Genomic DNA, 27,775 nt, shown 5'->3' on the forward strand with positions numbered 1-27,775 from the left:
AGAGGAGTACAGAGCCCTTTAGCAAGCATTAGATAAGCTTCTGAACAAACAGTATTTATTTGGCAAATTATCCCTAAGGTCATTGAATTCCACAACAACCAGAAGGAAACCCAACAAAGAGGAATGCACAAGGAACACTTTTACTGTTGGGGAAAACCTCAACTAGTTGGGATATACAACCACACTTACATAAATGGGGTTTCATGCTTTAAAGCAGCACTAATTCTTATAAGTGCTTGCTTCTGGTAATCAAGAAGCTTATCAGAAAGAGAGGAAAAAAACAAAGCAGTGACAATACATCTCCCAGAGTTCCTCTGGTACTCCAGGGAAGGATCCATCACTAGAAACTCACATTACACAAGGTAGGAATGTTTAGCATCTCTTGATATTCACACAATACAGTGGTCAAGGGGTACAGTTTTTTGTATCTGTTTTTAGCCAGCATAGACTGGCTAAATAGATATTGAAGATGAGACCTTCCAAAAGCAGTAATGGAATTTGGTTCTGAAGCTCCAGAAGGACACAATATTAGTGCATTACTCTGGTTCATCAGGGATTTAAACGAGATTCATCAGGGATTTCAATCTCTACTTCAGGAATGCCTAAATTGCCAAGGCTTCAGGCCAAGTTCTTCATAACTAGAAGTACAAGAGTAAGGAATATGAGCTGGTGATGTCTGGGGCTCATCCTCCAAGTTCTGACCAGAAGCAACATCTCAACCTTTTCAAAACAAATTTTCTGTTGAAATTACCCTATTATAAGAAAAGCATTTTGTCAAAAATATCTTAACCAGCTCTCATTCACCAGTTAAGCATTTAGTCTCACAGAGGCAGATTATTTTGTTCTACTTCCCTTCCATAGAGCTTCAGTAAGAACATCCCTGGTTCACTCAGGCAGTTCAAGACTAACACACCTTCCACACAGCTGCCTCAATTCAGCCACACATTTGAGCATTAAGCATGTTCACATGAAAGAGTGAGAAACAAGAGCCTGGCACTTGTTGAGTTGATAGACAAAAAGCAAGATTTCTTTTTGATAGCTGACAAAACTGTCAACAAATATAGATTTAGGAGCTTGAACATCACTAAATAAGCAGCAGGAATGAAAATACACCATCCGTTCAGACTTGCCAAACATCAGCTTCATTTGTGATTCTAAGTTATAAATCTTTGATAGTTTGGGGCTGTGGAAGCGTCCAGACTGTAGTGAAACAGTGACTCATGCAAACAAAGCATAAAGCAAACAAATTTAAAAAACCCCAAGCAACAAACCCTTGTGCCTACAAGTGACTGGGATCCCATTGCAACTCAGCCTGTGAGGTGTGGAGCAGGAGCTGTTTTCCACACGAGAAGATCTCAAAGTTACACTGCAAAGTTTGCTGCAGCATCAGAAACCCTTGCCCTGCTCCTTGCATTCAAAAGGGATGTAACAGTATTATTCATCCACTCCAGGGTTTGCCCAAGAGTATTGAGAAGTCCCTTAGGTTTATCTCCTGTAATCACCCTTTTGAACCCTGAGCAGAAGTCCTGGCTCAGACACACAGTGTTGAGCAGCACATTAAAGAGAAACTCAGAATAACTGAAGGGAACAAGTGCAAAACAGTCCTTATGTGATTTTAGGGTCACTTACTCTAGAGCAAGGGTCTGTCTGCTTCTGTGCCTCAGGAAAAATCCTGCAGAGTCCACAATATTCAAACCAAGAAACAGCACACTTCAGTTTTATCATTTTCCCCAGAACACCATCAAAAAGACACAAACAAAACATGGCCACTCACACACTTACAGAGCTTGTGCCAGAAGGAGCTTTCAAAATGTTACATTTCAGAGTGCTAAAATGATTGTTCACAGAAACAAAGCCAAGCAACAGAGGCACAGAGCACAGATGAGCCAGCTCTGGAGCTGGGCAGGAACCCAGTATTTCATTACATTCCCACTCTGACTTTAGCCTCAAAAGACTTTTTGTCCTCAGTCCAGCTCCCACTGCTGCCAGCCTCTCCACTGGTTTCAGCAAAGGTTGATTGGGCCTCAGGGCTTAAGTTTCAGACATGCTGGATATGTGTTGACCTCAGCTGTCGTGATGAATGCTCAGCAACACATCTGGGAGAGCAATTCCTCTGCATGCAAAACAATTCTGGTCACGTCATCACCTCACAGGACTCACAAAAGCATAGAACTACTTTAACAAGAAAGACAGCCTTGAGAAGGTTGGCGACAGAGAACTCCAACAAATCAGTCAAGAAGACTAAGCACAGGCTGCAGACTTGCAGAAGGTTTCAGAAATAAATACACATCCAGTAAAATTCTTCTCTATAAAGTGAAGCATTCAGTAAACTTCAAACCATAAACCAAAGCATTCTATGAACTGAAACATCATGAATGAAAATAAGGGAATTTGAACATACCTTAAAAGACAATGCAGCTCTGCATGACTTGCAGTAAAGCTTCTTCTTTCTTCCCCTGGTTTATAGGTAGAATAAGCCAGAACTTACATTTTCTTCTCCAGCCTAATATACCTGTCCTCCATTGAAATTCTTGTTTCTATTAAAGCACAACGCACTTAGGTGCTTAAAACGTACTTGTGCAATATTTCGCTTGCATCTATCCAAAACGCATTGAACAGTAAATCATTTTTATCCCTAAAATACTATTATTAATACCTGAGAAGTTACACAAAGGCATGGAGGAGGCCATCTAGAAACAGCAGGTATTATAAAAATAATTTCTTTCCTGTTTCTTAAGTGTAGGACTTGAGAGAGCCACAATACACAGAGTAACTCCAGACAACTTCAGAAGGCTGCAAGCATCTGCCCTTCTTGTTCTTCAGCCCATCCTTTTATCCCCTCCTGTTGATGCCCTGCACCTGAGTGCCCTCTGCTCCCCGTGTGATTGGTCAGTGCCCCTGGGCACTCCACGCCTCGTTATCTCCAATATCATTCACCTGAGCACACAGCTGTAGACAATTAGGGGTGAGGCTGGGCCAGCCCCACTCCCAATCACCCCAAACTGTGTGCCTACATTTAACTACCTCACAGACTCAAACTGCAATTTTTAAGGCCTGGGAAGACATACAGGCCTTATGTTCAGTTCTCCAGACCTACTGGGGAAAAGTAGCTTCCTATAACAACAGAGGTAAATAAGCAATTTGTCACATGGAGAAAATACTCAAGATTTTCTCAACAGATCAGTAGTTCTCTCTTCAAAGACTTTTATTTTTAAGTATAATAAATAAAATCTCTATCTTCCTTTCTAAATCCTTTTTTCTTGCCCATCAGGAATAGCTTTTACAATTACAAAGGAAATGCTGTGATGAGCTGGAGCTGAGAATCTCCCTGGAGCACTTTATGAAACCGACTGGCTTTCAGTGCTGTCTCAGAGATCTTCCACATAAGAGTGATTTTAAAAAAAGGAAAGAGAAGCAGAGCATGATTCTGATGAAACATATTGAATGAGGATTTAGGGATTCACCAAAAAAGGTGTCATTTCCCCTTCATTCAAGCTTATTATGTAAGCTTTGACTTGTCACCAGCTTAAAAGCTGGGAGTTCTTGCATTATGTCTGGTCAATGCCTGGTGCAGTGATGACTTCAGGTACTATAAGAAGGGTGGGACTGCATCAGTATCATAGCTCCTGGCTAGATCCTAGTGTGCTCATAACTTTCTATACCCAGGGAAGAACTAAATATAAATGCCCAAATTGGTTTCCTTCAATAAATTCATTATCTATGGCCTGGTTACAAATTGTGCTGTTAGCATTTGGACATGCTGCTGTTAGCAGAGAATCAACAATGCAGATTTTGGGTAAAACTCAGTGTGAAATGGAATAAAAAGGTAGAGCTGAAAATCTTCAGCAGGGCAGAAATTCCTTCCACATTCCCAGCAGCAGGATGGGCCTTCCCTACAATGCACAGCAGCTCTTGATTGAGGCAAACAGGTCCAAGAAGCTTTATCAGCACAGCAAGCACTGGAAATCACAAATGTAGCCAAGAGGTTGAAAAGAAATCTTGGACCACAAGAGGCAAAAGCAATTGATGTTACACCATACTGACTATCTAGTCCTGCCAGAGGACAGAGAAGTTTAGCACCACAGGACCTTAGAAATTACAGGTTATATTGTTTGTAGATCACATTAAAAGCACTCAGATTATTTCTATTAGCCAGTTTTTCAACTTATTCTTTTCTTAAGTAAATCAAGACATTAGTTGCTAATGCCAAGTTTATTGAGGTAGCTGTTAACAGTCCTTTGATTTCTGCTTGAAGTTCTAAAATACTTTCTAACAAAAACATACTTTTTTTACAAGACAAGCAAGAAACACATTTTCTGTTTATCTACTGGGATAAACAAAGCAGTAATTGGTAATTCATATCTTCCTTAAATTATTTTCCTCAGTAGGAACTGAGAGACACAATAGGTGAGCATTGAAAGGAAGAAAAACATCTGAAATGCTGCAGGTCTTTATCTCACAGCAATGATTATGAAGGCAGCCTTTATAGGTCTTCCTCTGTCAGTCTGAAAAAAGTTCCATGTTACAATTAAATCAAATCAGAGGTAAGAAAAAGAAAGGTATGAAACACTGAAGTGTAAAGATGCTCATTATCCTGAAAGAAAAATGAAACTGCATACAGAGTAACTGCATAAACCACACATTCTTGTGTCACCAGCCAAAACAATCTTATTGATATATATTTTTATATCTGACATTAGCTTGTAATAACATTTTCAAACAATAGTTCTTTCCTATTGATTTTCTGTGCAATCCATTAGAGAGACTGCTATCACCTTTGAGTCAGCTACAGGGCTTTAACCTTCCAAGAAGTCTGGGAACACAAATATGACAGTTTTTCTGAGCAGCATTGATTGCTGCATATTTTAAGTTATTCTGTAGAGGAATACCAGAAAAATAGCTTCTAGATGCATAATGTATAAGCTCATTTACAGGAAGCAAGGAACAAATCAAAAAGGGAGAAGTGACACCTAAGAAACTGATAGAAGCAACAGCAATTTTGTCAAGATAGATAACAACATGGAAAATTTAACCTTATGGAAAAACTCTCTTTATTCAAAGCAGGCATTTTGACCAACAGCCTTTTATTTTGCAAACTGTGCTTCCAAAAGGTAATGAAGAGTACCCAAAATGATATAAAGAGCCTTGCCCCTTGTCTCTGAGACCTCAGCACGCAGCCTGCCAAAGCTCCAAAACGTAGACTTCCCTCCCACAAACATCCAGTGACATGGAGCACAGCACTAGGCTTCCTGGCCAATGCACATATTCACAAACCTCGTGATAAATGTGAAATAGAAGGTTTGCAAACACAGTGTTACCATAATTCTCCATTCCTCTGCAGTTCATCAGACCTAGGCTCATGCTAGATTCAGATCAGCAGCCAGCAGATCTGTAAATGCCTCCTAGGAAAGGGTTTCCCAAGCCAAGATCAGAATCAATTTTATTTCACAGCTTTTAACTGAAAACCATACTATGTTACAACATAATAAACATCCAGCCAGGAGTCCATAAATATTTAACTAATCAGTATTGGTTTTGTTTCAGGCACCTTGACAATTTACAGCTGTGTGCTTAATGAAGCACAGGTTATCCAGGCTCAGCAGAAGACAAGAGGGGTGTTTTCCCTGTCCATTTTCTATGAAGAGATTCCCAAACTCCTGTCACTGACCACTCTGTTCTGACCATGCCTTTACCAGTGGCCTCAAAGGAAGGAGCCAGTCCCTGCTGGACCCCACTGCTTGAGGCACAGAAAGTGACCAGCAAGGATGCTTTAACCTCACATTCCTTTCAAAGAACATCTGCAGAGTGCCTGAAGACATGCAGGTGCCAAAATGGCTCCATTCAGCACACAAGGTATATTTGTACTACAAACAATTCCTGCACAAAAGGTGCAAGTTCAGCTGGAAAGTGCCACTTGCTCCTCTTGCACATTGAGAAGGCAGCAGCCACACAGCACAGCACATTTCGCCTGCAGTTACCCCTTGGACTGGATACAGACCTATCTTCCTCATCTCATCAGAACTTTGCTGCCTACATACTTTGAAAATATGATTATGTTTTATACAGGTTGAGTTTAGACTCCAAGGCCCATCCATGCCATTGCTTACCAGGCATAGAAAGCAGGAAGCATTATTCTCTGGTACAGACTCCATTGGCATACTAGAAGATAAATCAAACAAAAAAAAATTAGCTGGGTAAATTTCTTAAATTATAGTTAAAATTATTTGCAAGCAAAGCTAATATACTTGATCTTCAGCTTAAAAGCTTTGCCTAGCAGTTAACACTCAGACCTGAAGTGTGGATGTGCTCCCTGTCACCTCAAAGCCAGTGACTCTACCACTTTTCATCAACCAGGGAATAGATATCCATCTTTGACATTGCTCTAGTGAAGCCTTCAGCAAACTCTCATCATGAGCAGTGGTGTTAGCAGGCACATAAATACAAACATCCCAACCTTCAACAGCCAGCAGCAGTTGTTCTTGTAAGGAATTACTCTTTCAGTTCATTTAATAATCTGCCAAGTCTTCTGCAGAGACGTCATCTCACTGTTCTGCACCATTATTGGCTTGTGACTGCAGAGATTCCAGACTCACTGGAGCACAAGCTCATGTAAAGCTGGGCAGACACAGAGAACAAACAAAAGCAGACTGGACATAATATCAGCAGATTCTCAAAACCATAATACCCAATTACATAATTAATTCTCTCATTCAGTCCAGTTCTTCTGCCACCTCAGCAAACTATCTGTCTAGCTACAATCTTATCTTCATTTCTACACTACCTGCCCCAAAACCTATGTCCCTAGATGCCATGTCAAAAAACCCTCAATTGGTAGAGAAGTCATACTTCAAAATACAATATCCATCAAAACACCTACAACAACACATTGTTCTCTTGCAAATCCCTTAATATTACTCAATACTGAAAGCCAATTAAAAAAAGCATGATGGGTCTTATGTTAAGGCAAAGAGAGGAGAAATTACTCATCTAAAACTTCCATAACTGCTGCTGCAAAGCAGCCACACGAGGATGTAGCAATTAAAAGTACAAGATTTAAGTGCATGTAAATAGATTTGCTGGGTATCGAGCTAAATGGTAAAATGAAACACTGTGTATGGAAAACAATCTTCAGAAAAAAATTACTCTTCATTATTGTAAACTTGATGATTTGAAAATCTAGAACACTTCAGATATAGATTTGCAAACTCTATTTGTCAAGTGAGTGCATCTTATTTCCTTCAGCAAGTTGTCCTGATTTTCTTCAAAATTCAAAAATCCATCTAGGGGGAGGTTAAGTTGAAAGTTCTCTATATAAAAATATCTCCCTTCACATTCTTTTCTCGTATTTCTCAGCCCTGAATTTATAAAAGCAATTCCACAACACATTCGCTGAAACTCCTAATATAAATACAGCAAATCTCACAGTCTGTAATGAGTGTTACATGAAACATGAGCAGGGACTGTGCAATCTGTGAGCCACCACTGCCCTCATCTGGGAGAAGGCTGAATCTCCCTTTCTACCAGAAGAGATTTTAATTTTCCACATGATTGTTTGTATCATTAGTTTAGTACTACAGATCTGAGAATACATACTGTCATTTATATTTTCCTTCAAGTTTAAGTGTCCTCTCTCAACGACAGGATTCCTTTTAGATCCCCTAGCAAGACAAGGAGAAAAACCTGCTACTACACCTGGGCAAACAAACAAATCAAATCACCGAACCAAGAAACCCACAGCATTTGCTTCCACACGAGTGGTAACAAGTGATTTCAGTGCTGAATCCATCTACATACAAATGCAAACACCAAATATGCAGTGCAAACAAATCAAAAGCTGAAAACAACTGGGATTCAGATCAAATAGAAAGAGGTAACAACAAAAATAGTGACAATGGGAATAGCTTAAACATTCTCCATTGTTATTCAAAAAGGCATAACTACTCAAGGGTGGGTGAAAAAACAACCTAAAGGGGGCAGAAGGACAAGAACTGCTGTTGAACTGCTATTGACTTCCAAAAAAGGCAAGGAAATGGAGTCATGATTAAAAATTTGATTAACCATAATTTAAACCAAATCTATATGTCACCAACAATAAGGAGCCAGATCAGTTTAAAGGAGCAGAAGGACTCGCACAGCCTTGACCCACTACGACACAGAAACAGAAAAAACCCAACTAACCAACCAACATTATTTTGCTCTCCTCTTAAGTAAATCATAGCCCTACTGAAATAATTCAGCATTTTAAACAATAATTTTGGCCATTAACATTAATAGCAAAAAAACCTATTTGAATCGCCTCTATTCCACAAGACATACATTCATAAAGAGCATTCTGTGCCATTTAAGTTGATTTTTAAACACTCCCTCCAGAAGCTGTGGTCAGGATAATATTTTTAAGGAAAATATTTAGTTAGCTGTTTAGTCTAAATCAATCCCTAGCAGTATCATAAAATATTTGCCTATTTATGCCTTCAATGCACTACTCATTTGGCCCTTTCCACAAAAAAAAAGCTAAGTCATCCCTTCTCAGACTGGAAGCCCAGTCCCTAAAACTGGCAGCAAATTCTGAGGCTCACAAGCTGAATTTTAACTGTTCAGTAATCAGTGCTGGTTTCTGCAGAAATTACTTGTCTCAGCTGTTTCAGATCTTGCAGTGGGAGGGTGACACAAGCAGAAGACAGTGAGGCTGCTCACAAGCATTTCTTTATTTAAGCAAGAAGGAATGCGTTCCATGTTTTCAGCAAACAGCTTTGGCCAGCTGTGAGCAGGTTGCAGGGCACTTGGTCTCACTACAGGATTACTGAGTACTCCCAGCACTGTTTGAGCCTCCACAAAGGGGTATCAGAGACCACTGACTAAAAACTTGGAACTCTATATGCCATAGTTTAAGAAAACTATAAAAATAGCAGAGGCACATCCAGGTCAGAGGCAAGGTGAGAGCAGCACTGAAGGGACTGCAGCATCTCTTTCAATTACCAAATTCCACAGCACCTCTCTCACCCATATATTAAAAACTAAAAAACAGACTTTCTTCATCCTCCTCTGGGACCTGCTTTTCAAATGTGCAGCACCAGACAAGCAGCACAACAGGGCTCATGTTCCCCTCAGAGACAACACTGTCACTCCAGCTACATTTGTCTGACATTTTACATTCACACATTAGGAGACTATGACTATTTCTGGACTGCAAAATACTATCTGAAGGACAGATAGATTATATACCCTGCATTCTAAAGTGGCAGGTTGCTATGGTTTCTCCCTGCAAGAACAAAATTCACTTCATTAGGTTATCTGAAGATCTCCACTAAAACCAAAAGGGGCCATCAGGGAAGCAGCCTGTCCTTTAATCACAGCTCTGCCTTCCTGAACACCAGTCCATTTTTCTTCTGAAACAGCTTTTGAAAAGAAGAATGTAGTTCTGCACATGAACTGAAATATCCTGATACTCCATATTCTGAGATGAGCTCTAACCACAGGGTTGGCACAACAACATGGATCCTGAGTGGAGACTGCTGTACTGAAAACCTATGGTTTAGAAAAAGATATTTAACTCTTGGTTGTTTAAATTACTACCTGAACTACTTAAGTCATTTGGTAAATCACATTAGGAATTAGCAGAACCTCTTTTCTTGAAAATAAAACACAGATAACAGGACAAAATATTTATTTTTTAAAAAGACACAAACCCAGCCGAGGCAAACTCCCATGACCAGGTATCACCCTGCTTCTGGAGATTGTGGCAGGAATAATGTATTCAAGTTACTTTTTTTTTCCCCAGCAATCTTTTCTGTGTATTTTTGCTTATCTCCAACTCCTATGTGATCCATCAAACAAAAATTACTTGCTCATGCCATCTCTTTGGGCTCTTCAGCCAAGCACAGTGCCAAAGACTCCCAGTACTGCTTTTAGCAAATTGTTTTCAGCCACTGAGATCTCCTGAGCCCTCAATTAGTGTTTCAAGGTGCATTCTTTTGGGATTTATTGAAAAGTTGACTTTCTATAAAAGAAATAACAGCTTCCAAATGCAAGTGATTGACTTCCTATTTTTTTTTCTTAACAAAAAAAGGACAAACCGTGTATTTCCATCATGCCAAGTCTCAGCTTAGAGGGCTCACCAACTGTTATTCCAGAGTAGTCAGGAACAATGAGCCCATTATCAGTAAGCCTAAAGCAACTGTGCAGCACCCACACAACCATTGGAAACATTCAGTCCATAAGCAAAAAAAATTAAAATATTGAAACATGAAGCATGACTTTGTACTGTCTTGTAATGACTCAAGTATTTCTAACAGCTCTCTCTGAAGGGAACTGACACTTTCCCCAGGCTGCTCCTCCCAGGGTGATTAACAAAAACACACTTTTGCAGGCCTATTAATCACCACAAGTGCCCAGTCTCAGCTTTCCCTGTCTGTTCAACAAATTACCCTTTGTTCCAAATCCAGCTGACATGACTCTTCCTAAAAAAGCACTCCTGAATCTTCTCAAAGTGGGAGAAAATACCTGGCTGAAAATTATCGGGGGAGAAGATGTAACCATGAAGTACAGGACTGCTCTAAGATTTTAAGTTTACACTGCAGATCCATGATTTCATACCCCATCCACACCCTCTTCTTGTAGGGCAGCTAACTTCACACAGTCATATTCATAATGCTTGCTGATGCTCTTAACAAGGGCTGGGGGAAAGGAGTGTGAAACAGCAAAGGATTTTCCTGAATGGTGTCAACAGACACACCATGTCAACATTGGGAGCATGTCTGGCCAAGCAGGAGAGCAGGAAAGTCACAGTCCTCCCTGGATCCTGAACTTACCGAGGCTCCTGGATCTTGGGTGTATGGGTGTGTGAGAGCATGGGTGTGTGAGAAATGACTCCTCACTTTTAAAATTTCAAAGGTTTATTACATCTTAACAAAAAATACAACAAAAGGATTAAATACAGAAAAATTACAGCACTGGGACTCTTCACCATGTGCTTGTCTTCAAAGCAGATGCTCTGCCTTTTATACCACTAGCCCCTCCTAAAGTCTTGTCAGTTGACTTCTTCCGTGCTGTCCAGTGGTGGAGATCGCTTTCTTACACCTTGGTTTGGGGTCAGGTGTTACTACAGTAGAGAGCCAACCCTCCTCAAATGCCCCAACTACCAAGGTCATCCTGTGCTAGCAATGCAAGGGGGAGGATATTTTACAGTAACATAACCATACATTTACAAAACTTCCCTTAACATACATATAATGTTCAACCCTTAATTGTGAGAGCCAACCATGTCATTACTCATCTATAACAGGTGGAAATCTCATGTGAGCCCAGTGCACATATTTACACCCTGCAGGTGCTGACTGTGGCAGTGAGGATCAAACAGACACAGATTTCTGAAAGACATCTGACATGGGTTAAGCAGAAAAGAGTGAAGATACCACTCCTGCCACTATCCACTCTGCTTCTGTGGCAGGCTCACCACCCAGCCCTACAGCACTGTCAGCACTCCTGTGTGGGATCTCAGCACCTCAGGACTGAGGTGCCGAGTCACCGAGACCACCCTTGGGGGGCTCGGGAGTCCTGGAATGTTGCCAGAAGTGTCTGGTGGCTGGACTTTGATCCTACACGGAAGACGACACCTGTCGGATTTCAGGATAGGAGGATTTCACCGGAGTGAATGGTGAAGGGATAAGTTGATTAGAGAGTGAAACACAGGGTTTAGGATTTCTGTACAGGGGGGTTTAGAGAAGTAAGATGGAGGAATTGGGGCGTGTCCTGTCCTTCTTCTTCTTCTTCTCCTCCATCTTCTGTGGTGATGGTGGCACTTTGGGATTGGTTATTACTAAAAGTGCACTGGTCAATAAGGGTGAAAGGTATTGGGGAAAAATGATAAATATTGTACACGTAACTTTGGGTATAAAGATAGGTGACCGCCCGGAGGGCGGGGGAGTGTGCTCATGGCTGGCTGCTGAGCAGACCTCTGTCGGGCTGAGAGAAAATCTTTTAGATAAACAATTAATAAACACCGAGACCGAGAAAAGAACTGAAGCCTCTTCTCGTCCTTTGAAACGCGGGCTGCCCCAAGGTCACCCCGGGCCTTTCCAGGCCATCCAAACAGCCGAAAAGCGGACACTCCTGTGCTTGGCACAGGCACTGGGAGCAATGGGTGCCCTCAGCTACCAGACCAACCCACAAGAAATGTGTGTGTCCGTGTCTCAGGCATGACAACAACTGAAGAGGCAGAACAGACATCTAGGAGAGAAGAGGTAGCATCTTTGCTATCCTGTCTGAATCCTCCATCTCATCTCTGCCCTCTCTTGAAGCACCTTCCATCCCCACAGAGCAGCCTGCAGAGCAGATGGAGTATGTGCACTCACTTCAGCCACTCCAGTGAGAAGTCTGGCAGCTCACAGCAAGACACTTCTCAAGCTGCTGCCCAAGTGGCTACAGTAGCCCCACAAAGGTGTTTTGGGCTTCTGTTTGCCAAATGCCTAATCCCAAATTTTAGAATCATAACTTATATGTTATATTTAATCAACATGAACTGCATTTCCATGTTGTCACCTCATTCCAGAATCCTTCTGAAAGAACAAAAAGCAGTGTTGATGATTTTGCCTGCTCTCAGTGGCTTCAAACCAGATCCATGGCCCACTGCTTTTTACAGCACTCCCTTAGTCTATTTTTAAGAGCAGTTTGAGAAATAAAAGCTATTTAAAACAAGCAGCATGAAAAGAAGTATCATTTGCTTCACATGATTATTATGTGCATAGTAATGACAGGAAGAATACTGCAAATGTTTTCCAACTCTTAAAAAAAAAAAGAACACTTCCTTTGCAATATGTAATTTTGAATTTTAATTTAGATAACTCAGACTATTTACTGGCAACATAAATATCCATATTCATGACATCTGATTTGCTATAATCTTTATTTCTGATGTGCTGCATCTGTGAATACTTGAAGTCCTTGAGTTTGCTTTCATGGGCAATTATATGGGAATGTCATCCAATAGCAACAGATTGATTTACAGTTTAGACTTCATAGCACCAAAAGACAATTCATTTTCTCTCAGATGAGCTGTGGCATGAGACCTGGGATTGATGCTTCAGTTCTCATTTTTTTAACAAATTACTTTTTCTTGTCCAATAGACATGCAAATGAAGGGCATTATAATGAAGGTCAACCCAGTGCCTTTCAGATGCATTCTCTCAGTATATCTCAGTGCTTTGCAAAGGTCAGAGGAAGGAAGGGAAATGGACAGCAAGTAGAAACATAGATTTCTTCCAAGTGTTTTGGAGGGGAAAGAGGCACAGGTATGGTATTTGGTCATTTCACCTTCACACCCAAGGACTCCCTCATTCTGACTTCCACTGAGCCTTCCAGAAATCCAAGTTCTTGCGATGCAAAACACATTTTTTTAAAAACTTCTCCATCTCTAACTACATTTCCTTCCAGTTCTGCCTGCTGGAAGTTATTCTATAGTAGAAAGGTTCTTCCAGTAAAACAAATTTTAATTAATTTTGACAGGCGATGGGAAGAATTAAACAAACCCACAATAAATCCGCAGTAAGTACAATAGGAGAAAGTAGTATGAATATCACTTTTGATGCATATATTGCCAGAGGGGCTGGAAAGTGTTTAAGACATGAACCTTTAATGCCTTGTACTAGAGAAGTTTCAGTCATGCTGGAGGTAAAAGCAGTAAAGCACCAAAACCCCACTAGCCTTCAGCCCTGGGGCACAGCACCTGCCCTGGCCTGGAAACCCAGCCAGGAGCCACCCCAGGGCTGAGAGGCCATTTATGCTTTAAGAGCCATTTGTACTGATGCCTTATCAAGGCTGGCCTAGAACAGAGGCTAGACAGACTTAAAGAGTGAAGCAGGTATTTATTAAAAGGCTTTCATGGATCCACCTTGGACAGCACAAGAGCCCAGACAGGACTACACCCAAGATGAACCCAATATAGCCACAAAAAAATGGATGACCCGTCACGAAGTCTCTCACTTTTATAAGTTCTGGGCTGTTTGCATATTGGAATTAATTGTCCCATTACAGCTTTAGGTTATGGAGTCCCATCCTTCTTGTTTTTTTCGCTTCAGTCCACGTTGTTTGGCCACGTTGTTGTCAATGCTCTTGGGCCTGAAATCTGGGTGGCTGTTCTTAGTCCCAAGCTAGAGAAGGAATTGTTTTGTCTCCCTATTCTGCGAAGAACGCTCACAACACTTAAAACGAAGCTCAGAACTACACACTAAAGCAGCACAGAACCTGAAAAATACAAAAGTTAAAACCTAAGAGTTTTAACTCTAAGTTAATACCAGGCCTGGGTGCGCTCTCGGGGAGCTCCAAGCGCCCCAAAGAGCAGGACTATCAGAGCAGTCGGGCCGGGCCGGGCTGGGCCGGGCCGGGTCGGTCCCTCAGTGGCCGGCCGGTCCCCCGATGGCCGAGCCACACCGGGCCGGTCCCTCAATGGCCAGGCCAGGCCGATCCCTCAATGGCCGGGACACACCGGGCCGGTCCCTCAATGGCCAGGCCAGGCCGATCCCTCAGCGGCCGGGACACACCGGGCCGGTCCCTCAATGGCCAAGGGCCGATGGAAAGCGCGGGTACACACCCCGCTCAGGCGCGGAGGGGGCGGGGCCGGCTGGCGGGGGCGGGGCCTGGCGCGGCGGGGCCGCCAGAGGGCGCCACTGCGCGGGCGGGGCGCGGCTCGCGGGCTGGGGGTGCGCGCCGGTGCCGCGGGGCCGGACAGAGCCCGGCCCGACCGCCGGCCCCAACCGCCCGGCCCCGCTCCCCCTCCGGACACTCCAGCCCGTCCGGCCCTTCCCCTCCCGGGCAGGGAGCGGGGCCGCACAGACAAGGTAAGGGCGCGCGGCCGGCTCCCGTCCCGCCGGCTGCGCGTTTGGCGTCTCCTTTCCGTGTCTGTCCCGTCCCTTCCGTGGGGTGGGCGTTGTCCCTCCGTCCCTCTGTCCCTCTGTATTTCTGTCCCTCTGTCCCTCCATGCCCCGGCGGAGCGCGCAGGTCTCCCGTCCGCCGGCAGAGCCCCGCGGCGGTGAGGGCAGGCCCGGGCATGTCCCGGGGAGGCGCGGCCGGCGCGGCCCCGCCGTGCCCCTCACACCCCTGGGCTGCGGGGCCGCGGGTGCCCCGGGGCGCTCCGAGCGTGTGCCCGGGCTGCCGTACCTCGGCCGCAGAGTTTGTGAGGGTTTGGTGAGTTTGCCGCGTTTCAGCTGTTTGACCGGCCGGGCTGTTTCTCGCCGCAGATGATCGATACCTTGGCGAGCGGCGGCGCTCGGGACCCGGCGCTGGAGCTGCCCGCGATGCTGGAGCAGGAGCTGCGGGCCCAGCCCCGCGCCGCCGGGCTCCGGCTGCTCGAGGCTGCCCACGACAATGGGCTGCGAATGACAGCACGGCTGCGAGACTTCGAGGTGAAGGATCTCCTCAGCTTGACTCAGTTCTTTGGCTTCCACACCGAGACGTTCTCTCTAGCCGTGAATTTCTTGGATAGATTCCTGTCAAAAATGAAGGTAAGGCTTTTTAAAGGATAAGCTCTCAGCCTAGTTCCTATTCGAAACTGGAATGTCTTGGGTTTAGATAAAGGTTAAGCTCCTTCCAGAGGTTTATGATTGTGCAGAGCTAAAAAATTGTGTTCTCCATTCAGATTTTGGTATTGTTAAGAAAGGTTTCCTCTGGAAAGGGAAAAACTAAAGAATGTCCATGGGCTGGGAAACAGGACATGTTAATGGCTTAGACCAACACAGACTGCCTGTGCTGCTGCACAGATACAAAAAAAGTTAAATTACTTCTTTCAGCCTATCAATTTACCCTGTGTATATGAAGATGCTGTTTAACACTTAAAATCTGGTCAGACATCAGTTAGCACTGCACTCTCCCATGCAGATGTGACATGCTGACCTGAGTTGTTTTAAATTGTCTAACAAGACAGGATTACCATTGTACAATTTGGACAAGAACAAAAGCTTGTTTTGCTTGTGTGTTCAAACAAAAATGAGAAAGCTAGATGGAATGGATGGGAAAATTATGATTTCAAAGACTTGTGAATCCAGATGAGGCAGTAAAAATCAGGGAATAAAATAAGGGAATAAAATAAGACCATTTGTATATACATGTACGTATATATGTTTGTATACATAGTTAAAATAAAGTTGTAATCGCCCAATATTTTACTATCACCCACCATGTAGAACACTTTGTCTTAAAATCTTCCTATTAGGCTATTTTAGAACTTTATTAGCAAGTCAGTTCTACCTCAATCAAAATTGCTCTGCAGTCTTTGCTTTTTAGAAGAATGAGATGCAATTTACAGTGCATAACTGTTTATTTGTTCAGTTAAATAAAGATAGTAACGTACAGTAAAAGACTTAGTTTTCAGTCTCCAAAAAACAAAACAACTCCTCATCCCCCATAATTATTTGATGAAATAGATTGATGTCTACAGTTTGATACTTGCATGTTGTAATAGCTGATCAGAGGCTTTCTTCTTTAAAAATAATTTACTTTTCTTTAGGTACAGCCTAAACACTTGGGCTGTGTTGGACTCAGCTGCTTCTACTTGGCTGTGAAGGCATCAGAAGAAGAGAGGAATGTGCCCTTGGCCACTGATTTAATCCGAATCAGCCAGTATAGATTCACTGTTTCTGATATGATGAGGATGGAGAAAATCATACTGGAGAAATTGGGTTGGAAAGTCAAAGCTATAACTGCCTTCCAATTTCTACAGCTCTATCATTCATTCATTCATGAGAATTTAAGCTGTGAAAGGTACAATAACTAATCCTGATTTTGCTATAACTGCCTAAGACCAGAAAATGTATGATGTAGAACAATAAGCAGGGAAATTGCTTGAGTAATTGGCTTTTCTATACTTTAAAAATTCCACAAACTTTTCCCCCTACTTGTAATTGTCATAAATGTGAGCATCTGTGGTTTAATACTATTGTAATTTTAAATATTGTTTGCCTGAATGGAGTATTGCTCTCTGAGCTGAAAACCAAACTTGCTCAATAATGATGGTATAATAAATCTCTGCTTATGCTGAAGTATTGCCTCATTGTAAAGATTGCAAAATCTGGTTTAAAAAGATTCCTTTTGCTAGTAAGCACTGAAATTCTTTGTTAAGCCTGCTTTGGTAATGCAACTCTTCCCCAGTGTAACACAAGATTTATTTTTGGCATTGAGGCTGCCAAAACTGAACACCTGTTTGAATGTAACCCCAGAAGTTCTGGGACAAATGAGGCCTTTGTTTAGATAATGAACATTCTTGCTGCTTCTCTGAGTTCCCAGAGTGATGTTGCCTTGATCAGTCTTGCATTCCTCTAGATTCACTCATCTGTTCTTATTACAGGAGAAAATACCTTAATTTTGAGAGACTTGAGACCCAGCTTAAGGCCTGTCACTGCAGAATCATGTTTTCTAAAGCCAAGGTAAAGATCTTCAAAGTTCAGAGAAAATTAAACTGCTGAAACTTAGCAAAGCAGTGTCTAAAAACATCTTCTCTCTCTCCAGCCTTCTGTCTTGGCACTGTCTATTTTGGCACTAGAGATAGAAGAACAAAAACTGCTGGAGTTGACAGAGCCATTGGAATTTCTACAGTTACATTCCAAGGTATGTGCAGATAAAATTTCAGGGGAGGGTGGAAGCAAAGTGCATGGAAAGGTCTACACAGTGGGGAAGGAACAGGTGCATTGGCATATTGGTTTCTTTTGTGGCTTTCTCGTGATGTTTTGTTGGGTTTTTTTTCATTTGGCCTGGGATATTTGGCTGCCTATCTTGTTGAAGAAGCTGAAAGTACATGTACAAAGTAAAGATTTAGCTAGTTGTTAACATAGGACATTCTGTGTTGTTATGTAGATAAGCAACAGAGAGTTGACCTTCTGGAAGGAGCTAGTGTTGAAGTGCCTTAGAGAATATTCCTCAAGCAAGTGTTCCAAACCAAATGTGCAGAAATTAAAATGGATTGTGTCTGGACGTACAGCTCGGCAGCTTAAACACAGCTACTACAGAATAGCACACCTTCCTACCATTCCAGAGACCACCTCATAATAGGTAAGGCTTTGTAAAATCTGTAAAATCAACTTCTGATAATGTAGAAGTAAAATTAGCTGTTAACTACCCCCAGGGTCTTACAGGTTACCTCCTGGAATCATGGAAGTGTAGTTGCCTGTTCTCATGTTCATGCTTAGACCATGCTGTACCTAAAGAAGGGACAACCCAATTAATGTATGAACACTGGAGAAAGAACTGATGTGTGTTGTGGTAACAGAAATGTTCTACAGACATTGGGACCACATTCACGCTAAAATGTGAAGTAAAGCTTGGAAAAGGGGAAAAAAACCTTTGCCTTGCTCTTAGCCAAAAAGAAAACCAGCCTGTTAGAAGGAGTTTCTTGTAATTGTTCACTTAAGCCACTTAGACAGTTTTATACAGTTTTATTTGTAGAACTGCTTAGTGAAGGCTAAAATCTGTAATTCAGTTACTCCTGTTACTGTTGTTTTAGTCTGTAAAATGGTAAACTTCTTACCTAGACTTTACTTCCAGAGGCTACACGTTTTTCTCTAACAGCCATCTTGCTGTTTTGCTGTATTAAGATCTCATGCTTTGTTGGGCTCTTGTAGAAAGCATTTCTGTTGACTGGTTTGTTTGGGTTTTTTTACAGGAGTACAATAAAATGGGAAGACCATCCTGTGACCTTGTCAACAGGCACACAGATACCTGAGAAACAGTCTGAACCGTGATCTTAATAATGAAGAGCTCAACTCATGGAAAGAACATGTAACATTTCAGACTAAAGATCCTTCCAGCAAATACCAGTTCTTTTCATGATGAATTCAGTATGTGGTGTCAGTTTTCATTCTTACTTGGTAGACTGTTCACTAGTCAGTGGAATAACACAATCCCAATACAAGGGATTTTAACACCTTAGAGTTTGTAGAGCAGTTTGTGTAATCTAACCTCAGTTTACAGTAACTGCAGGTGCTGAATTAGGTATTAATTTTTAAAACCTGGTTCACTTTCTGAGGATTATGCAATACTAGGAAAATCTGATGTGCAGTAGTGGAGTGCTGCAGTGTGTTAAGAAAAGAAAGACTAATCCAACTCAATCTTGACGACAACAGCAAATGCCTGCCAGCTCACCTGGTGTGCTGTTTGGGCAGTACTTTGTGTCCACGTGTTCCTGCCAGGATGGGCACTGGCCTCCTTCCACAGACACATTAAACAGCAGCCTGTGATACCCACTGAATGTGTCAGGCAGGTAGAGCAGGAGAACAGAGGAACTTTACTGTGTTCCTTTAGCAAAGACAGTCACTAGCACAGCATCAGTAATTGCAGTATTTTGTAAGAGCTGTAGTTTGCTGATGCCACTCTCATTGAGTGTAAAACTTGGTGATACCTAATGAAGGACTAAGGCAAAGAACTGGGTCACATGTAACCCTGTCATGCCCTAAATCTGACATTAGTTTTCCAGAGTTTTGCTGTACTAGAGGTAAATGCTGATACTGAACAGGCACATTGTTACAGGTACAGTAGGAGCAGGGCTAGTTCCCCCCATGGCCTCTGTGTAGGAGTAATCCAGATGAGAAACACTGAAGATTGCTTCAACTCTGATCTCTTTCATGGTAAGCTTTGTAAAACACAACTGTTCTGAAGACCAGGTCAATATTTGAGACATTTGTGCTTCTAGTGCTACCAAGGAAGTGAATAATAAGAGTGTATTATTGTATGTTAGATGAAAAGAGATTCTGGGAGAGTTGCTAATGTCCTCTTGAATTCTGCGTCACTGTGGGACAGAGGCTGTTGGCAACAGGCTGTTAAAGCTGATTGTGATATGGACTGATGGAGTGGAGAAGGAGAGGTCAGAGTGTGGGATGAGGTGTTGGCCAGCCAACCCTTCCCTGTGATGGTACCAGCTGAGGTGGAAACCATTCTTTGCATATCTCAAAGTAGTTAAAGCTTTCACAGAAGACTCCATACCAAAGCTCTCTACTGGACAAATCAAATCCTCTCATGAGCTCATGGGAGTGATTGCACTGCAAAACATGTAAGTGGCTGTCACACCTGTCAGTGCTGCCTGGGCATTGTGCTGACCTGTGCAAAGTGGTTCAAAGGTGTGGTCAGCCTGCTGGGAGAGGATGCAGTGTGCAATTCTAATTGTCCTGTCTCAAGATATGTACCTTTAAATTAAACATTGAAATGTGCTTAACTAAGTAGCTTTTTTCCTGTAGTGTATGTTATGAAACATATTAGTAGGAAGCCTATAAATGTGACTTACACCTGAACAGTACCTGGAGAAAAATTTTCAGGCAGGAGGTAAGACATAATGCAGATTTTTTTTTTTTCCCCAGTTTATTTTTATAAGAGGTTGAGGCTGTGTAGGAGGAACCACATGAGAAAATGCTGAATATCTTAAAATATCTGTTCTTCAGCAGTGAATCACAGAATGGGTCAGGTTGGAAGGGACCATGGGTGGGATCAGCTGGTCCCACCTCCTTGCTCAAGCAGGGTCATCCCAGAGCACATGACACCAGATATCATCCAGACATTTCTTGATTAACTCCAGTAAGTCAGACTCCATACCATCCTAGGGAAACCTGTTCCTGTGCACAGTGGCTGCACAGGAAAGAACTTATTCCTCATGTCCAGGTGGAACACAGGCATCACAGAATCACTAGGTTGGAAGAGACCTCCAAGATAACGTTGAGTCCAGCCCATTCCTTGACAGCTCAATTAAGCCATGGCACTGAGTGCCACATCCAGTCTTTTTAAACACATTTGGGGATGGTGACTCCACCACCTCCCCAGGCAGGCCTTTGTAATTCATCATCACTCTTTCCATAAATAAGTTTTTCCTAATATCCAACCTGTATTTCCTTTGGTACAGCTTAAGGCTGTGTCCTGTCATTCTGTCAGTTGCTGCCTGGAGAAAGAGACCACCTCCCACCTGAATACAGGCACCTTTCAGGGAGGTGTAGGGTGTATTGAGGTCACCCCTGAGTCTCCTTTTCTCCAGGCTGAACACCCCCAGCTCCCTCTGGTTCCTCACAGGATTTGTGTTCCCAGCCCCTCTCCAGCCTCGTTGTCTCCTCTGGATGCGCTCAAGCATCGCAACGTCCTTCCCAAGCTGAGGGGCCAGAGCTGGACACAGCACTCCGGGTGTGCCCTCAGCAGTGCCAGGTACAGGGGCAGAATGACCTTCCTGCTGGCCACACCATTCCTGATCCAGGCCAGGAGCCATGGGCCTTCCTGGCCACCAGGGCACTCTGCTGGCTCATGTTCAATGGGCTGTCAGCCAATACCCCCAGGGCCCTTTGTGCCTGGGCACTGTCCAGCCACACCATCCCCAACCTGTAACACTGCAGGGGGTTACTGTGGCCAAAATGCAGGACTTGGCACTCAGGTTTATTAAACTTCATCCCACTGGACTCTGCCCATCCATCCAACCATTGCAGGTCACCCTGCAGAGCCCTCCTACCTTCCAGCAGATCAACACATTTTCCCAGCTTCGTGTCACCTGCAAATTTACTAATGAAAGACTCAATCCCCTCATCCATGCCATCAGTAAAAATGTGGAACAGAGCTGGCCCCAGCACAGAGCCCTGAGAACACCACTACTGCCTGGCTGCCAGCTGGATGCAGCACTGCTCACCACCACTCTGGGCTGGCCATGCAGCCAGTTCTGAGCCCAGCACAGAGTGCTCCTGTCCCTGCCCGGGGCTGCAGCTTCTCCAGGAGTGTGCTGTGGGAGACAGTGCCCAAGGCCTTGCTGGAGTCCAGATACACAACAGCCACAGCCTTTCCTGCACCCACCAGGCAGGTCACCTGGTCATGGAAAGAGACCAGGCTGGTCAAACATGACCTACCCCTCTTAAACCCCTGCTGGCTGGGTCTGATGCCCTGGCCATCCTGTAAGTGCTGTGTGATGGCACTCAATATAAAGTGTTCCATTTCCTTACTGGGTACTGAGGGCAGGCTAACTGGCCTACAATTACCGGATTCTCCTTCCCCCTTGTGAATGAGTGTCACATTGGCCAGCTTCCAGTCATCTGGAACATCACCAGTGAGCCAGGACTGTTGGCAAATGATGGAGAGCAGCATTGCAAGCTCATCTGCCAACTCCCTCATCATCCTGGGGTGGATCCCATCCGGCCCCACAGATTTATGAACATCCAAGAGGCTCAGCAGTTCTGACTGCCTCCTCCTAGATAACGGGGACCATTGTGCATTGCTCCCTCACACCATCTTATCAACCAAAGAAGACAGTTGTCCTGAGGATAAAGGCATCTTCTCACTAAAGACTGAGGCAAAGAGGGTGTTAATCACTTGCTCCTTCTCCTCATCTGCGGGTACTGAGTTCTCTCCCACATCCAATAGGTTGGTCTTAACAAAGGTTGGTTTGTGCCCATTGCCTCTTGTCCTGTTGCTGGGCACCATGGAGCAGAGTCTGGTCCCTGCTCTGAGCCCTCCCTGCAGACAGGGACAGACAGGGATGAGGTCCCCTCTCAGCTCTATCTCCTCTAGAGGCTGAACAGCCCCAGCTCCCAAAGCCTTTCCTTGTAGGGACATCCTTCAATCCCTTCCACAGCCTCTGCTGGACTCACTCCAGGAGCTCCATGTCCCTCTCACCTTGAGCAGCCCAGCTGCACACAGCACTCCAGATCTGGCCTCACCATGGCAGAGCAGAGGGGCAGGATCACCACCCTGACCTTCTGGCAATGCAGTTCCTGATTCACCCCAGGATATAATTGGCCTTCTTGTCTCCCAGGGCACTGCTGGCTCAGGGACAGCTCATTGTCCACCAGGACCCCAAGGTCCTTCTGCACAGAGCTGCTCTCCAGCACATCAGCCCCAGCCTGGTGCGTGGGGAGATTCCTTCCCAAGTGCACATAAGCAAGAATAAGAACATATCCTTGCATTAAGACAAGTTGTAGATTTAGAACTGATTTGTTTACTATAGTGTTTCTAAAAAGAAAAAAACCACCCAAACCAAACATTCTGCTTAAAGACATTACTTTTTTATGTACACCTTTCTCTATAGGTTGTGCCTTAGTATCATAAAGTTATCACAGCTTATAAATCAGCTGGTAACATTTTGTCTTCAGTCTGCTGGAAAAGATCTTCTTTCTCTTCACTGAAGTAATTTTGACAACAATCCATTGAAGAGATCACTGAAGTCTTCAACAGTTACATGATTCCAGTCCTTAACTGTAACATGTAATTTGTCTAAAGGGTCACATATAAAAAGTTCACTTTTCAAGACTAGAAAAGTCTGGTCCTCCTTTGCTGTAGTTTCCAGAAATTTCTGCCCCACTGAAGTCAAACCCAGGGTTCTGATGGAAGTAAAATTAAAAATTGTTTAGTAAGTAAATTATGTAGAATAAAAATGCTTTAGAAAATCCCAGACAACCCACAAAGGAAAAAAAAAACTAAATTGCTTTTTGTTAATATTCTGCCATTGAAACAAGAACATATAACAATCAACTTGTCATACATTTAACACAGCACTGAAATTCTTGGAACATGCATAAACAAACTCTGAATTGTCATAGTTTGGTTGCCTGCTGCTTAAGTGACTTTGTAATGCTGTTCCTGCTTAGCAAGTAATCAGATCTGCCAGAAAAGAAATTTTAAGGAAAGTTTAAGAACAAGATCTGGCCTTTGGTGTCCTTTGAAACTGCTTTTTGAAAATCTAAGTATGTGCACTGATGGATAGCAAGGTTCATAAAACTGCTGTTCTCTGCTGCAGTACATAGCCTGCTGATTCAGCTGGTATGTAAAATGTAATTGTACACCTCTGCAGACATGTACAGGAATAGTTGTGCGCCAAAGGTAGAGCAAAAGAATTTAGGCAATTTTAGTAAAAGTGCAAGGAACATTTTTCAGTGAACTATTGCACTCCATCTTACATTATAAACAAGCATATCCAGCAGAGTTGATGTTCAGATTTTATGCTAAGTATGGCTTTGTCATAATTCTAGATAATAGAAGCTGTGTGTAGCCTAACAAGTGAAAAGTTGTAAGGAAGATGCAATTACTAAAACAGCAACAGCACCTCCAAACTCACCTGAACTTATCACAAACCCTGCAGACAGAGTGCAGACAGAATAATCTCCTCAAAGCACAATGATAAAACCTTATAAGCATTTTATAGATATTGAACTAAAGCATATATTTCCATGGCATTTGCTCAGCTTTCCTGGCCATAACCTCTGTGTGCTAACAGAACATCTAAGGAGTAACTATGGTGCTTTAACTTACTTCTCTTTGGAATCTCTCCAGTGTAAGTTTCCTTTGCATCTGGTCCTGTACCCAAGGGTCAGCAGCATATTCATTTTCTAACAGAGAGGTCCAACAATTTCCAGCATCTCTATTTGTCTTCATTAGAACAATTCGTATCAGCTGCCTGTCTTCTGTTGAATGAAAACACAAAGAGCAACTTTAAACTCAGTCCTATGTGCTGGTTCTTTTCTTGGTTTGGTGAATTCAACATTAACAAGCATAAGATATGAAGTAATTTAAATTCTTAATGCCAATGCCAACCTAGTTCTTGATAAATAAATAAACATTAACAAGAAAAAAGGCTGAGGCAAAGACAGCCTGTACTGTCATCTCTCCCCTTCTGGCCTGTAAAATGCTGAAGCTGTTTTAAGGGATTAAACACAGTTCAGAAGTGCTTCTATTGCAAACATAAAGTAACCTCCTGGAGATGTTCACAACAAAGATTTAATCTACTAATATAGACAACTCTGCTAAGGCAATAATGAGAAATTTAAGGTCAGGCTGTACAGAGAGTTATTACCAACAAAAAGCCAGAACTAAGTTTTAGCAACATATGAACAGATGGTGTGTATGGCCACAGAGAATATATTGAAAGTATGTTTCAAAATAAATGTGAAGTGCAGGGTGTTCAGTTCTACTGAAGTGAATAAATACAGCATTAGAAATGTATTTTGAAGATTATTTGTGTACTGATAAACACTGGGTTTCACTTCACAATGTGTATTAACACTGTAAATTTTAATGGCTTAAATTAATAAATTATCAATAAATATTTAATATGAATATTAAATGGAAAAGAAAACCCTTCACAGAAAATCACTGAGAGGCACAGTCCACAAATATGACTGTCAAACCCCAAAATATTCAGAATACTTTACAGTACTTATGATACAATGGCCCAACATCCTTTTTTTCCTCATTATATGTAGGAACCTTAGTGTGATTTTAAAATTTCTTTCTGATTCTCTTGGACTGTAGATTTTGTCCTTCATTCAAAAAATGTAATGCATAAAAAGTAGTAATTATGGAGAGTCATAGACCACACGGATCTACCATAACTGTTTACCTTCAAATAAAGGTTTGCAAAAAACTTCTCACTACCTGGAAATGTTTGCAATTGATTAGGACCTTCCAGGATGTGGCATTTTCTCATTAACCTTAGATTAAACCTTTTGTAAAACCTCAGGTCCTTAATCCAGCAATAATGTCTTTGCCTTTTTACAAAGCTAAGGGAAGAAAGTAATCTTTCCCATTAATAAAGAGGGGGTAAATTATTCTGCAGTGTCTACTGGAAAGTTTTACTGTCTTTATAATCTTCAGATGCAGATTATTACCTAAGGTCCACGTTCCTTCATCAGTTACTGTAGAGTCAAAAAGTTTACCCTGCAAAAGACGGGTACAATATTACAAATCAGTGAAACCTTTTCAGCATCCAGTTCACATTGATTTATGAAGTTTTACTCACAAGTTAACCACCTTGTATTCTGCTGAAAATAAATAGGGTGATCTGGCCCTACAAGTATACACTTGCATGTAGCCTGTCAAAGAAGTATTGTTTATTACAGTGGCCTTAGACGGTCACTGTGGTGAGAGAAGGACGAGAATCTTGTTTCTTGATCAGAAGGCTTGATTTATTTATATAAGATATATAATACATTATAACTATACTAAAAAGAAAAAGAAGAGAAGTTGCAGAGAGCAGCTATGCTAAGAATAGAATAGAAAGAACGAATAACAAAGTTCTGTGTCCAGGGAATCTGTCCCTGAGCTGCTCCTGTGATTGGCCTTTAATGGTACACAAGGAAGATGAGCCAATCACAGGGGCACCTGCTACATTTCACAGCAGCTGATAACAATTGTTTACATTCTTCTTCTGGGGCTCTGCTTCCCAGAAGATGGACAAATCCCAAAGAAAGGATTTCTATGAAAAAATGTCTGCGACAATTGTTTATTACACAATTATTTTTTAATTGAAGCATTAAATACCTTGTTTTAGTTTCTGGAGTCATTGAAAAGGCTTGTGTTTCTCAGCTGGAAATGCCATTTCTAATAATCTTATCATGAAAATGCAAGAGTTTTTGTCAGGAGTAACATTTAGCTCTGGTGCAGGATACAGGTAGCATAAGCAGTTCATTATAAATGTGAAAGTAAATCTGTCTTTAGGCTGGTTTTTTGTTGTTGGGGTTTTTTTCTTTTTTTTTTTTTTTGTTGTTGCTATTGTTTGGTTGGTTTTGGGGTTTTTGGGGTTTTTTTTGCCTTCTGGAGCAATTGAAGCTGTGCACTGAAATGCTGTCAACATTCACATTAAAATCCATGTGAATTTGTATTGTTATTTTTCATAGAATCACAGAATGGATTGGATTGAAAGGGACCTTAAAGTTTATCTAATTCCAGCTCCCTGCCATGGGCAGGGACATCTTCCACTACCCCACGTTGCTCCAAGCCCCATCCAGCCTGGCCTTGAACACTTCCAGGGATGGCACATCCACAGCTCCTCTGGGCACTCTGTGCCAGGGCCCCCCACCCGCACAGTGAAGCATTTCTTCTTAATATCCAATATAACACTGTATTCTGACAGCTTAAAGCTTTTCCTCCTTGTCCCATCACTACATGGCCTTGTAAGAAGCCCCTCTCCAGCTCTCTTTCCATGCACTGGAGGACAGACACCATCTGTAAAACCTCGTGCAAGTGAACACAACTGTTTCCAGTGAATGCCATTTTTCATGTATCAAACCTGGCATAAAGAACAGAGAGGCGGCACAGGTGTGCCAACCTTCTCCCAGGCGACTAATGACAGCACATGGGCACACAGTCTGGGCTGTGCCAGGGCAGGTCTGGGTTGGACATCAGGAAGAAATTTCACAGAGAGTATGACTAGACCTCGGATATCAGGAAGAAATTTCACAGAGAGTGTGACCAGACGTCGGATCGGGCTCCCGGGGAGGTGGCGCGGCCACAGTCCCGGGAGGTGTTTAAGGAAAGCGCAGTGCTGGGTCTCAGGCTGTACTCAGTGATCTCAGGTATTTTATAACCCAGCTGAGCCCGTGCCCCCCGGTGCCCCGCGGCCTACGCGTCGGACGGGCCGGCGCCCGCTGCCCGGGCTGCCCGCGGTACCTGCAGCAGCTCCTGCCCGCCCACGGCCAGGGCGATGTGCCGGCTCCGCAGGCTGCAGCGCACGTCCTTGGCGCGGGTGCCCGGCGGGACGCGCACCTCGATGAACACCTCCTCCAGCGTCTGGTACCAGCGGCCCCAGGGCGTCGCGCAGGGCACCACCCCGCTGCGCTCCTCGAACGGAGCCGACATGGGACACGGCGGCAGCGCTCGGCTCCGCGATCCGCACCGAGCCCCGCACACACGGAGTGAGTGAGTCCCACACAGTGAGGGAGCCCCGCACCGCTCCCGGCCCCGCTCCCCGCGCCCGCCCCACGCACGCGCACCACCGGCCACGCCCCCCGGCAAGCCCGCAGCGCGCGTGCCCCACGCCGGGCGCTCCGATTGGCCGAGGCGGGCGGGG

The 27,775-nt window shown here is 43.3% G+C and overlaps 2 protein-coding genes and 1 long non-coding RNA gene across 7 annotated transcripts in view; 1 reads left to right on the plus strand and 2 right to left on the minus strand.

Moving 5' to 3' along the window:
• The window catches only part of LOC135453638 (uncharacterized), a 199,883-nt gene extending 197,074 nt beyond the window's left edge, over positions 1 to 2,809 (minus strand). For 2 of the 5 annotated variants that reach the window (XR_010441907.1, XR_010441905.1), the window contains exon 1: positions 2,402 to 2,775. This is a non-coding gene — a long non-coding RNA (uncharacterized LOC135453638). Of the gene's footprint in view, positions 1 to 2,401 lie in introns of all 5 variants that reach the window. The other 3 variants (XR_010441908.1, XR_010441906.1, XR_010441909.1) reach the window with 3 other exon arrangements.
• An 11,867-nt stretch (positions 2,810 to 14,676) lies between these two features.
• CCNG1 (cyclin G1) lies at positions 14,677 to 20,195 on the plus strand. The gene is made up of 7 exons (XM_064724792.1): positions 14,677 to 14,831; positions 15,231 to 15,494; positions 16,496 to 16,749; positions 17,333 to 17,411; positions 17,494 to 17,592; positions 17,839 to 18,033; positions 18,644 to 20,195. Exons 2-6 carry the CDS (start codon positions 15,231 to 15,233, stop codon positions 18,028 to 18,030), a joined length of 888 nt encoding a protein of 295 aa, XP_064580862.1. The 5' UTR covers positions 14,677 to 14,831; the 3' UTR covers positions 18,031 to 18,033; positions 18,644 to 20,195.
• Positions 20,196 to 22,975: 2,780 nt separating this feature from the next.
• Positions 22,976 to 27,674, minus strand: NUDCD2 (NudC domain containing 2). Its single transcript, XM_064724791.1, has 4 exons — positions 27,376 to 27,674; positions 25,596 to 25,644; positions 24,241 to 24,392; positions 22,976 to 23,312 (listed from the first exon to the last, which is right to left on the minus strand). The coding sequence occupies exons 1-4, from the start codon at positions 27,562 to 27,564 to the stop codon at positions 23,229 to 23,231; spliced, it is 474 nt and encodes a 157-aa protein (XP_064580861.1). The 5' UTR covers positions 27,565 to 27,674; the 3' UTR covers positions 22,976 to 23,228.
• Positions 27,675 to 27,775: the final 101 nt, after the last annotated feature.

Source organism: Zonotrichia leucophrys, chromosome 13, assembly GCF_028769735.1.
Source record: "Zonotrichia leucophrys gambelii isolate GWCS_2022_RI chromosome 13, RI_Zleu_2.0, whole genome shotgun sequence".
Taxonomy (NCBI): Eukaryota; Metazoa; Chordata; class Aves; order Passeriformes; family Passerellidae; genus Zonotrichia; species Zonotrichia leucophrys.

Excerpts from the sequence above, each read along its gene's own strand:
- CCNG1 (XM_064724792.1), top strand. The coding sequence starts at position 15,231 with ATGATCGATACCTTGGCGAGCGGCGGCGCTCGGGACCCGGCGCTGGAG. Across the intron at positions 16,750-17,332 it reads GAGAATTTAAGCTGTGAAAG|GAGAAAATACCTTAATTTTG; the intron begins GTACAATAACTA and ends TTCTTATTACAG. Across the intron at positions 17,593-17,838 it reads TTCTACAGTTACATTCCAAG|ATAAGCAACAGAGAGTTGAC; the intron begins GTATGTGCAGAT and ends GTTGTTATGTAG.
- NUDCD2 (XM_064724791.1), bottom strand. The coding sequence starts at position 27,564 with ATGTCGGCTCCGTTCGAGGAGCGCAGCGGGGTGGTGCCCTGCGCGACG. Across the intron at positions 25,645-27,375 it reads GCGGGCAGGAGCTGCTGCAG|GGTAAACTTTTTGACTCTAC; the intron begins GTACCGCGGGCA and ends CGTCTTTTGCAG. Across the intron at positions 24,393-25,595 it reads TGAAGGAACGTGGACCTTAG|AAGACAGGCAGCTGATACGA; the intron begins GTAATAATCTGC and ends TTCATTCAACAG.